Source organism: Bos indicus, chromosome 5 (assembly GCF_029378745.1).
Source record: "Bos indicus isolate NIAB-ARS_2022 breed Sahiwal x Tharparkar chromosome 5, NIAB-ARS_B.indTharparkar_mat_pri_1.0, whole genome shotgun sequence".
Taxonomy (NCBI): Eukaryota; Metazoa; Chordata; class Mammalia; order Artiodactyla; family Bovidae; genus Bos; species Bos indicus.
Window position 1 is genome coordinate 86,492,751 of NC_091764.1, and position 12,809 is coordinate 86,505,559.

Here is a 12,809-nt window from a genome sequence, read left to right on the forward strand (position 1 = left end):
AGAGCCTATGGTATTAAAGCAAGAAGTCCATGTTTAAACTCAAGTTGCTTTGATAATTTTCTGTGAAGAAACATTATGAAAAATAATGTACAAAGCAAATTTATTCCCATCGAAACATGCTGATATGTTTTGAAAGATTTTCTTCAGTACATTAGTTTCTCTTTAAACTCCACATTTAAGTTACATTAAGAAGCTGAAATTAAGCCATAAAGATAACACTTATGGAGCCTTGAAATTGCTTTCTGAATATTTTCCTCACAAATGTTAACTCTATGTCCCTTCCCTTAAAAAAACAAACATGACTGTCAGACATATCATATCTAAATGTGAATCTCTCAGGTTAGATTTAAGCTTTAGGAATATCAATTTTTAAAATCATAATAAACCACAACACACACATTTTAAAATTTCTAATCAAAATAGTTAATACATTATATACATATTAACTTTTATTGCCAGATTTAAGTCACTGCACTTAAAAAAAAATCATGTGCCATTTCTCTACATGTTTGAGCTTCAAAATTCACTTAATAAGGCAGTTTTTAGCTCTGTGATGTTCTTTTTGAAGATTTAGGGCTATATGTGTTTGTTTATATGCAAGTTTAGAAGTTACTACTTCTAATTTCTGAGTGAGAGCTTTCTCAGTCACCAAGTAAAGGACTTCAGCTTTCAGCCTTGTTTCTGTGTAAATTCTTGTGATAGATTAAAACAACTTCATTGGTCTCATTTAATTAAATATTGAAAATATATAAAAATCATTTATAGATATAGTATGCCACTTTCTATGTATCATTGTTTGATATGAAATTTCAGTTGGAGATTAAGATTCTACTTCTAACATAATATTAAACAATTAATTTAGCAAAAACAATACTAAGTGGTTGTCCAGTGTATTAGCACTCTTCACTCAAATCATGGAATCAGTTTTTTTTTCCCCTTTTCATTTTCACAGCTGTTACTTAAACTGTCATTCAAATTACCACTACTAAGTTTTGACAACCTCTCTAACTCTTGTCTTCTCTTTATTCTATTTTAAACCATCAAATTGATTGCTCTCAAGCTTTCAGTGGCTTTCTCTTGCCTACATATTAAGTTTAAACTATTTTGCTTATATTTCAGGATTTTCTGTAAGTTGAATTTAGCCTAAACCCAGAACTTTTCGTTCTTCCCAAGGTTTGCTCTCAATCAGGTCATTGTCCTGTCTACCACCCCTGTGCTCCTATTTTCCATCCCATCATGCTGTCTGTTCCCTTTGTGACAGTCTACTCATTCCTGCTCCTGGACCTGGCTTTAAGTGGTGCACAGTCCCACCTCTCTTTTTATGCTCAGCTTAGCTACACCTCTATAATGAAAACATATCAGAATGCACTGAGTCATTTCCTTTTTTTTGGCATGCCTTTAACAGTGGCACACAGTTGCAGTATACTTATAGTCTCAATATTTTCTGTTTACCAGTGTTGACCTAGGGAAGAAACTATGTTTATATGTTTTCTGTATCCTCCACTGTACCTAACACAGTCCAGAGTATGTAGTAGGAGGTTGGCATGTAAATGTTGCCTAGTTTCTTGCTTGGTATAATTGTGTGCATGCTTAGTTGCTCAGTTGTGTCTAATTCTTTGCAACCCCAGGAACTGCACCCTGCCAAACTCCTCTGTCCATGGAATTTTCCAGGCAAGAATACTGGAGCAGAGTTGCCATTTCCTTGTCCAGGGGATCTTACTGATCCAGAGATCAAACCTGCATCTCCTGCATTGGCAGGTGGATTCCATACCACTGAGCCACTGGGAATCCCACTTGGTATAATTAATCCATGAATAATTATGACTTGTTACTTATTGATCAAGCATTTTTTGCCATGTGTTTTTCTGAGTGTTCTGTACACATTTTGTGATGTATTTCTCACAGTAACCATGTCAGGTTAGTTTTATTTATCCCTGAATTTGCAGATTAAGAAATTGTGGTTCAGAGTGGTCACTCAAGATCACTAGTTTAGAGCTGGGATTAGAATTGTGTTTTGCTCTGGTGGCTCAGACACTAAAGAACCTGCCTGCAATGAAGGAGACCTGGATTCCATCCCTGAATCCGGAAGATCCCTTGGAGAAGGAAATGGCAACCCACTCCAGTATTCTTGACTGGAGAGTCCCATGGACAGAGGAGCTTGGCGGGCTACAGTCTATGAGGTTGCAGAGTCAGACACAACTAAGCGACTAACACTTGCCTTCCTTTTAACTCTCCCTCCAAAAGTAGAAATGGCCCTTGAAGCAGCTTAAAATGCTCAAGATACAAAGATGTAATTTTAAGGAACAATTTGAGGCAAAAGTGAGAGTTCCTTTTATGTATTGGTAGACATAGATAAACATACTTATGAGCACATGAACACCAAGACTCTAAGTAACCAGTGAATAGATTCCAACCTAATTGTACATCATTGTCTCCATTAAAAAAGAAAATCATTGTCTGGAGTAGGTGTAGGGATAGGGGAAAGGAAAGGGAATAAGAATGCAATATTTTAAGTCATATAAAAGACAGAAAATCTAATGCTCTGTGGGATCAGGGAGTTTTAGAGATCAAACCAAATCCTTAACATATTTGTTTCCAGATAAGGGTCAAGTTATTCTTCAAGGTAAAAAAGTGTTTTTCTGTCAGTCTGGTTAACTTCATGACCTGAGTATTCTCTTTAAGCTTCAGCTTTTTATGCTTAGAACCTCTCAATTTCCTTCTGATGTTAAGAACAACTTAACTGTTTTTCATAAAAGTACACTTATTATAATACTCCTTATATTTAATTCCAGGTTTTGTCTGCTATCCTTTAAAGAGAAACATGAGCCAGTTTTGTTGTTAAACATTTTTATTTATATATAATTATGTGCATGCATGCTCAGTCGCTTCAGTTCAGTTCAGTTCAGTTGCTCAGTTGTGTCTGACTCTTTGCGATCCCATGAATCGAAGCACACCAGGCCTCCATGTCCATCACCAACTCCCAGAGTTCACTCAGACTCACGTCCATTGAGTCGCTTCAGTCTTGTCCAATTCTTCGGCGACTCCATGGACTGTATAGCCTGCCAGGCTCCTCTGTTCATGGAATTCTCCAGGCAAGAATACTGGAGTGAGTTGCCATTTCCTTCTCCAGGAAATATTCCCCACCCAGGGATTGAACCCTCGTCTCTTGCGACTCCTTCACTGACAGGTGGAATCCTTACCACTGAACCACCAGGGAAGCCCATATATATATAATTTTATATGTATATATTATTAGTATGTAAATGAGATCTGTGGTTAAGGGCATGCTTGTTACTTCAGGAGGCTTTCAAGTCCCTGTAGATTCCATGCGCCTCCCCTCTCAACAAGATCAGCCAATGATTCTGAGATTATATACCTCCTTCACCTCAGGTGGTGCTAGTGGTAAAGAATCTGCCTGCCACTGTAGGAAATGCTAGAGACATGAGTTCAGTCCCTAGGTTGGGACGATCTCCTAGAGTAGAAAATAACAACCCACTACCATATTCTTTCCTAAAACATCCCATGGACACAGAAGCCTGGCAGTCCATGGGGACACAGTCCATGGGGTCACAAAGAGTCAGACACAACTGAGCACACACACACAACACAGTGGTACAGATACCTGTCATTATGCTCAAGTCTGCTTGAATAAATGCTATAAAATACTAATCATCTCTTGACTTTCTTGTTTTATTATCAGTCAACACACCCATCTTAATGGATAAACAAATGGATATAAGTTTTTGAAAAGTTGAATTAGAATTAGTCTCAGCAGCATTTATTTTTTAAGTTGCCTACCCTTGATATATGCTGCTGCTGCTGCTAAGTCACTTCAGTCGTGTCCGACTCTGTGCGACCACATAGACAGCAGCCCACCAGGCTCCCCCATCCCTAGGATTCTCCAGGCAGGAACACTGAAGTGGGTTGCCATTTCCTTCTCCAATGCATGAAAGTGAAAAGTGGAAGTGAAGTCGCTCAGTCGTGTTAGCAACCCCGTGGACTGCAGCCTACCAGGCTCCTCCATCCATGGGATTTTCCAGGCAAGAGTACTGGAGTGGGGTGCCATTGCCTTCTCCCACCCTTGATATATAACCAGGTATGAACCACTGTCAGTCTCTTTAAATCTACTGAAAAGTTATTTTAACTTGTGAATGGCCAAATTAGGTCCCAGCAGTATTAAAAGTTCTGGTTTATTTATTTGTGCAAGCCCAATGTATATCAGATCCTGTAAGACTTGAGGCCTCTTTATATTTCTGTAATATATCATAAATTCAAGGAGCACATATATTTGACACAAATTAAAATATGTTGGAAATGGATATTTCCTATTTCCAAAGCTTGTCAAACTAAGAAAATTAGATGTTTGGGGTGGGAAGTGTAATGATCTGGGAAAAGTGGAAAGTTAATCACAATTGAGGAAACATAGTTCTGTATATCTGCCCCTTGCATAGCGAAAACCAACTATTATAGAAAGGAGAGAATTAAGCATTGTTCCTTAATGTTAACCATACTGAATGTTAACCATAAATTAATATTAACCTTACTGAGGAGTGAGCTTATGATTTTTTCATCATCAATTATTTTATCTCTATATTTTTTAAAACGGCCAGTTTCCAGTAGCCTATTCTGATAAAAATATGTGTTTAATTGGGCTCGAGTATTTTAAAAATTTATCTTTTTTTCTACTCAGGAATTTTAAAGACAGTTTAACTCAGATAAACCTTAATTAATAAATAAAACCAAATGTTTCATTTATTTGAATGAGGGAAGAACATATAAGGTTTTTTTTTAATCCCAAGCATATACCATCTCCAAACTCCACTCATTCAAGTGTTTCAGTCACACTTATATTGTATTTTTAATAATAGTTCTAATACTTCCTGGAAGTTTTGAATCTTTCTATAGTGATTGATGTTTAAACATTTAATCACCATTTATAAGTGATTAATCATCTATCTAATTAAATAATACAGATAGTCATTATTCTTTAAATACTCTGCAATAATTTTATAATGATCAAATTTAAATTTTGAGTAACTAATTTGTTCACAATTTTCTTTTTAGCTACAGAGGTTAAAATATCCCATGTCATTTTTGTAATTACTAAACAATCTTATGTTTTTGTGTATACTAAACCAGTAATATGTGTTGTTAGCTTCTAGAAGTAATTGCCACTGTAATTTTAAAGATAAGGATACCATTTACAGTACAGTGTGAAATTTGCAATATGTATTATAGTTAGCCAGCCAGTATTTTAAAATACAGATATTTTAAATTTCAGTACACTGGGAAAATTTTAATTTGCAAAATGATATCCTGGGATATTGGTTATTTTCTTAATAGCTTAAAAACCAGTACAGGATGATAACAGAAGAAATTACTTTCTGAATTGCAGAACTTAATACATAGATTTTTAACTTAAGTGTGGGAAATGAGTCTTTTCTGATACTTTGAAAATGGTAAACTCCCAGTCATCATCAGTTCAGTTCAGTCGCTCAGTCGTGTCCGACTCTTTGCGACCCCATGGACTGCAGCACACCAGGCCTCCCTGTCCATCACCAACTCCCAGAGTTTACTCAAACTCATGTCCATTGAGTCGGTGATGCCATCCAGCCATCTCATCCTCTGTCGTCCCCTTCTCCTCCTGCCCTCAATCTTTCCCATCATCAGGGTCTTTTCAAATGAGTCAGTCATCATATTTGACATCATATCCTTTTACTTCTGAGGTAGTCTATTAAAAAGTGAAAGTTGCTCAGTCATGTCTGACTCTTTGTTGCCCCATGCTTATATAGAGTCCATGAAATTCTCTAGGCCAGAATACTGGAGTGGGTAGCCTTTCCCTTCTCCAGGGGATCTTCCCAACCCAGGGATCAAACCCAGGTCTCCCACATTGCAGGAAGATTCTTTACCAGCTGAGCCACAAGGGAAGCCCAAGAATATTGGAGTGGATAGCCTATCCCTTCTCCAGCGGATCTTCCTGACACAGGAATTGAAGCAGGGCCTCCTTCACTGAAGGCGGATTCTTTACCAACTGAGCTATCAGGGAAGTCCAATCTATTAAAGCCTTATAAATTAAATCTTATTCTTTTTTCTGATTGGGATAAGAAATAACATAATTCCAATTCATGCAAAATAAAGTGGGGGAGTAACAGTCATTTTTAATAGTATTAATATACTTCTTTGTAATTTCTCTTGTTGGGAAAGTATTTTGCATTAGTTTGCATAAAAAATAAGTCATGATGTTTAAAATAATTTTAATGTCCTGTTTTTGTTTAGACCAAAGTCACTGGAAACTGTGAAAAAAATATAAATATGTTTTCATGTAAATAAATGCCAGTTTTCAGTTTTCATTATTTCATTTATAGAGAGATCCCACTTATCAGAGTCTCTGGTTTATCCTGAACAGTTTCAGTCTTTCATATTTCTCTCAGAGAAAAACCAAGATAATCCAGAGAACTATTTGACAGTACTCTTCCTTGAAAACTTTATCTTTAGCAGCAACCTTTTTATTACAGAAGTTCTAGCTTGCATAGTAAAAGCTATCCAAGAACTCTTAAGACAAATGAGAAATGAGAAATTGTGCTGTATTTTATACATATATATATACATACATACATACATATGTGTGTGTGTGTGTGTGTGTGTGTGTGTGTGTGTGTGCGTGTGTATACTTATTTATTGGAAGCTTCCCTGGTGGCTCAGACAGTAAACAATCTGCCTGAAGTGCAGGAGATCTGGGTCAAGAGGATCCACTGGAGGAAGAAATAGCAACCCACTGCAGTATTCTTGCCTGGAGAATTCTATGGACAGAGGATCCTGCTGGGCTACAGTCCATAGGGTCACAAAGAGTCAGACACGACTGAGTGACTAACACACACATACTTATTTATTAATACTTATATGTGTATATATAGATACTTGCTTCTTCAATCATATTTTTTTAACTTTCACAAACTGCTACTTGGAGATGAAAAGAGTGTTAATCTAAACATTTGAGGTGACTCCTGAATTGAAAGCAACCTACTTGTTTTAAGATACTACATGGTATGGCTATAGTTCACAAGTAAAATTTTCCCTTATTATTAAATGGATTTGTTCAAAGAATTTTTGCTGGTTATTTAATAAGAAATATTTAGTGATGGCTTAGTCAAAGAGTATGCATTTTAGATAGTATTCCTTAAAACCCTAATCCTCAAGATTATCTCAAGTCTGTCTGTGTTTATATAGCAGGAAGTAAAGTGGCATTGTGGCAAACATCCAGTTAATTTTAATCAGTGGAGGTAGACTGACCAAATAATGTTCTTCAGATAGTCTCCTTCCATTCCCTTCCAGTGGCTTTTTTGTATTTCTGCACAACTAATAATCAGAAAAAAGTTGTGACAGTTGTCCATTTCAGCAAGTCAAAGAAGGGAAGCATACAGGGTTTGAACCAATATGGATAGTAAGAACATTACTTAGTGTATGAAGCTACATTCTTTTGTAACACACCATGTAAAATTTAAAGAGAGGGGGGAAAAGTTATTAACCAAATAACATGATATACAGTACCACCACTGATGTTGGTAAAGAGTAAATATGGATAACTGTTATTTGCTTTGAGTCCCTGGTTATACTAAAACTAAAATTCCTTGTGTGTGGTGTATGTCATTTCCCCCCTGAGAAGTAAGTCATGAAAGTTGAAGTGACAGTGTCTATCTTTAAATATTCCAAGGCACTAAAGAAAAATACCCATAGGAAAAATATCGCATCTTATAGGATTATAGGTACTTTCTGAGAGGTGCATTTATTTCATTGCTGATAGTCCTTTTATTTTTTTTTTTTCTCTCTCTCTCCTGTAGCAGTTATATGCTGCCCAGCTAGCTGCAATGCAGGTATCTCCAGGAGGAAAGCTCCCAGGCGTATCCCAAGGCAACCTTGGTGCTGCTGTATCTCCTACCAGCATTCACACAGACAAGAGCACAAACAGCCCACCACCCAAAAGCAAGGTACCCCTTTGAAGAAGCTACGTGTTTTGGCATTTAGAGTTTGCTTTTTGTTCGATGATATGTATTGAATACCTATTACGTACCAGTAACTGGGCTAAATGCTAGATCTTCAAGGAAACAATGGTTAGTAGAATCAGTAAGGATCGTGTCCCTATAAATCACTCACACAACATTTAGTCACTCATTTATTCAATGAACATGCATTGATAGCTGTAGTAGAAAATTGATAGCTGTAGTGATAGAAATATTTGAAAGGTAGTTGTGCTGTCACCAAGAATGTTATAGTCTTATAAAATAGATACCCATACTCTATTATATAAGGTCTTAGAAGGAGTTACAGGGAAAGAATGTTACATTATTAGGACAAAAATATTATTTATACCTTCAGTGAGGGACCTGAAAAAATTGTTCCAGCTCCCTCCCCGCGCTGAGCCTTCTGCAGTGGGTAGGGCGAAGAGCGCAAGAAGATGGAGAGGGCGGGGCGGCGAGTCCGGAGCCAGAGATTGAAGCGATTTGGGATGGGCCGAGCATTTGCGCCTTGCCCTTCGGCCTGAGTAGACCAAGACAATGCTACCAGCGTCATCCTTTATACCAGAAAGCTGGCGGGCACCATGGGGAAAAAACAAAACAAGAAGAAAGTGGAGGAGGTGCTAGAAGAAGAGGAAGAAGAATACGTGGTAGAAAAAGTTCTAGACCGTCGAGTGGTAAAGGGCAAAGTGGAGTATCTCCTAAAGTGGAAGGGGTTCTCAGATGAGGATAACACATGGGAACCAGAAGAGAACCTGGATTGCCCTGACCTCATTGCTGAGTTTCTGCAGTCACAGAAAACAGCACACGGGACAGATAAATCAGAGGGAGGCAAACGCAAAGCTGATTCTGATTCGGAAGATAAGGGGGAGGAGAGCAAACCAAAGAAGAAGAAAGAAGAGTCAGAAAAGCCACGAGGCTTTGCCCGGGGTTTGGAACCAGAGAGGATTATTGGAGCTACGGACTCCAGTGGAGAACTCATGTTCCTAATGAAATGGAAGAACTCTGATGAGGCTGATCTGGTCCCTGCCAAGGAAGCCAATGTTAAGTGCCCGCAGGTTGTCATATCCTTCTATGAGGAAAGGCTGACGTGTCATTCTTACCCCTCAGAGGATGATGACAAAAACGATGATAAGAATTAACTTTCTTGAATACCAGCCCCTGTCACATCTGACTGTGGGTTTCAAGTGGGGAAAGAAGGAGTTCTCCTTGTCTTGACACCATAAAGGTGGCTTGAGAAGATGTCCTTTGAAGAGCCAGTATAGTTTCTGTGCCCTACAGCAGCCCAAGGGCTTCAAAGCCATTCCATGCTGTACAGTTTGCACACCCATCCCGGTGGAGGGGAAGGAGGGTCAGTGTTGCAAGGCAACCCGTTCTGAACTTTGCTTTAAAAAAAAGCAAAGGACCTTCTATGAAGGACAAAACGCAGAATGGGATGTGGGAGAGCAAGAGGTACTGTAGATCTTCAAAGAGCATCTCCACAACCCACACAGCCTTCTTCCCGATAGTGTTAACTCTGCATTTTTACAGCATAGCATGTGTGTAGTTTTTGGCTATTACTGGTTTTTTATTTGGGGTGGGTGGGGTGGGGTGGGAAAGAAGGGAGATGGGTTAGGATCATTTTTGTTAAAATTTGGGGAAACGGTGAAACAAAGGAAAGAACAACTAATGATGATTGGGTTCTGTGTCCAGAATATTGTATCCTTTCAAAAAATGCCATTGGCAACCTAAATGAGGACTGTGAGAGACTGTTTAAAAGCTGTGAATGCCTGAAACTTAGAAGCCAAGGTATTCCCTGCCTGAGCTTAATGCTGTTCCCAACAAAGGAATAAGAAGCTACCAAAGCTGCCATTTGGGGGATGGAAACTGGTTGAGGAGGATAAGTCTTATTGGAGTGTATACATAGGCAGATCACTCTGTCTTAGAGGTGCTACTCATGAAACTGACAAGAAGACCCTTTCTTTTCCTATTGTGAAGTTACAAATATCAGCTTCTCCATCCAAGCCACTGGTGAAGTATTTAGGGAAGGGCAGAGAGTGGTATAGGAGGTAAGTGAGTAGGGAAAGACAAGGGCCGGTGCTCATAGGGTGGAAAACTCTTGGAGCCTCTGTTTTTTGAACTTTGAAGCCATTGGTGGCAGGGTTCAGTCACTGACAGCACAAGTTCAAGAGTTGAATGATTTCAAAAGCCCTGGTCTCAGGAGAAGATAAATATTCATACTGGGGCAGTGGTTCACTTTAAAACAAAACAAATTTTTTAATCCTAAGAACTAACTAAAATCTAAAACGCTGTCTTGAGTCATGAGATCCATCAGTTGTTGACATCATCTTGATCTGCATCTAGAACTCCATTGTAATTTTTAGGCGTGTGTTAGGTTTTTGTGAAAAGTTGTTTAAATGTAAACTTCATATCAACACTGTCAGTTTTTTGTCTTAATAAAACTATATAGATTTATAATCCTTAAAAAAAAATTATTCCAAAGGAGAACTGAAATAGACCTTAAATATGAGTATGATTAGAGCATAGAGAAAATGTTTTATTTAAATATCACCAACTGGTTATGTGATATAGTATAGGTACAATTTCAGACATATTATCCAGCCAATTAGAAAGATAATGCTAGTGTTAAAAGTTAGAGTATTTAGAAATAGTTTTGTTTTTAGGGCAAAGAAACCATTTCCTGAGACAGCCTCGAAAAGGACCGGGGGGGTTCAAATAATTTGTTTCTTGGCTCAAAAGAAAGAAGCAGAAAAATTAATTTAAATTTCTTCATGATTTTTAATCTCTTACCTAGATGATTGTATATATACCTAGATGAATATTATTAAACTTCCTATATAAAAAAGTAAAGAGTATCCATAAAGTAATTTTCTTGGACATTGCTCAGGGAAATAATCACGCATTAACAGTTAGAAAATATTCAGTAGAAAACTTGACACAGTGAATTTACCCCTCAAATAATGCTGTTTGTCTTTTGCTGAATTACCTAGAAAGTTCCTTCTGCTCTCTATTTCAAGAATTCATCTTGAAATGTCTGAAGAGTAATAGGGTTAGAGTAGTCACAACAATAGAAAAAATACACAGAGAAAAAAATTTAGAAATTTTTGAAAGAGAAAAAAAAATCCTAGAGTATTTTAATCCTCCTCTAGTGCCCTGGCACATGCTTTTCATAGTCAGTGTATTAATCCAGAATAGAAATTGGGAAAGAGAACAGTTGGGTTGGGAAAGTGTCCTCTAGCCTCCATCTTCCCAAGCCCCCCAAGTCTGTTTTTTCATACTAATAGATAAATACGTTTGGAATAATAACTCACCCTGGACAAGGACCTTAGACATGATTCACTAGCAACATGTACAAAGATATAGAGGAAAATTATGTACTTGCTACTGTGATGTTAGGAAATATGATAAGCCTTTTAAGAACTCTTTCAGCTGTGTAATGGACCTTCCATGTTCTGCGCTTGAGGTGTACTTGAGGCATGGTGTGCTTTTCTATATAATCACAGCAGAACATGTTTTTAAAACTTGGTAATAATGGTGACATTTATTAAATATAATTTAATTTTAAAGCAGTGATATTTTGGTGTCTCCAAGGAACAGTAGTTTCAAAGTATTCCATGTATAGGCTTAATTCAGTTAGTAAGTTCAGTCACTCAGTCATGTCCAATTCTTTGCGACCCCATGGACTGCAGCACACCAGGTATCCCTGTCCATCACCAATTCCTGGAGCTTACTCAAACTCATGGCCATTGAGTCAGTGATGCCATCCACCATCTCATCCTCCATCTTCCCTTTCTCCTCCTGCATTCAATCTTTCCCAGCCATGGGGCTTTTCAGATTAGTTGGTACTTTGCATCACGTGGCCACAGTATTGGAGTTTAAGCTTCAACATCAGTCCTTCCAATGAACACCCATCTAAAGGACTTATCTCCTTTAGAATGGACTGGTTGGATCTCCTTGCAGTCCAAGGGACTCTCAAGAGTCTTCTCCAACACCACAGTTCAAAAACATCAATTCTTCAGCGCTCAGCTTTCTTTATAGTCCAACTCTGACATCCATACATGACCACTGGAAAAACCATAGTTTGACTAGATGGAACTTTGTTGACAAAGTAATGTCTCTGCTTTTTAATATCCTGTGTAGGTTGATCATAATTTTTCTTCCAAGGAGCAAGCATCTTTTAATTTCATGGCTGCAGTAGCCACCTGCAGTGATTTTGGAGCCTCCAAAAATAAAGCCTGTCACTGTTTCCACTGTTTCCCCATTTATTTGCCATGAAGTGATGGGACCAGATGCCATGATCTTAGTTTTCTAAATGCTGAGCTTTAAGCCAACTCTTTGACTCTCCTCGTTCACTTTCCTCAAGAATCTCTTTAGTTCTTCTTAACTTTCTGCCATGCGGGTGGTGTCATCTGCATATCTGAGGTTATTGATACTTCTCCTTGCAGTCTTGATTCCAGCTTGTGCTTCATCCAGCCCAGTATTTCTCATAATGTACTCTACATATAGGTTAAATAAGCAGGGTGAAATATGTAGCCTTGATGTACTCCTTTCCTGATTTGGTACCAGTCTGTTTTTCCATGTCCAGTTCTAAATATTGCTTTTGACATGCATACAGTTTTCTCAGGAGGCAGGTCAGGTAGTCTGGTATTCCCATCTCTTGAAGAATTTTCCACAGTCTGTTGTGATCCACACAGTCAAAGGCTTTGTTATAGCCAATAAAGCAGAAATAGATGTTTTTCTGGAACTCTCTTGCTTTTTTGATGATCCAGCGGATGTTGGCAATTTGATCTCTGGTTC

General features: G+C 38.0%; 1 protein-coding gene and 1 pseudogene across 35 annotated transcripts in view; both read left to right on the plus strand.

Annotated features, from left to right (window-relative positions):
• The window catches only part of SOX5 (SRY-box transcription factor 5), a 1,171,821-nt gene that overhangs the window by 1,070,449 nt on the left and 88,563 nt on the right, over positions 1-12,809 (plus strand). For 33 of the 35 annotated variants that reach the window (XM_070788609.1, XM_070788604.1, XM_070788607.1 and 30 more), the window contains one exon: positions 7,839-7,985. The exons of the other annotated variants lie outside the window; for them this stretch is intronic. In XM_070788609.1, the coding sequence (XP_070644710.1) occupies positions 7,839-7,985 (147 nt within the window). The remainder of the gene's footprint in view (positions 1-7,838; positions 7,986-12,809) is intronic. 35 annotated transcript variants of the gene reach the window in all.
• Positions 7,997-10,469, plus strand: LOC109563055 (chromobox protein homolog 1 pseudogene; annotated as a pseudogene).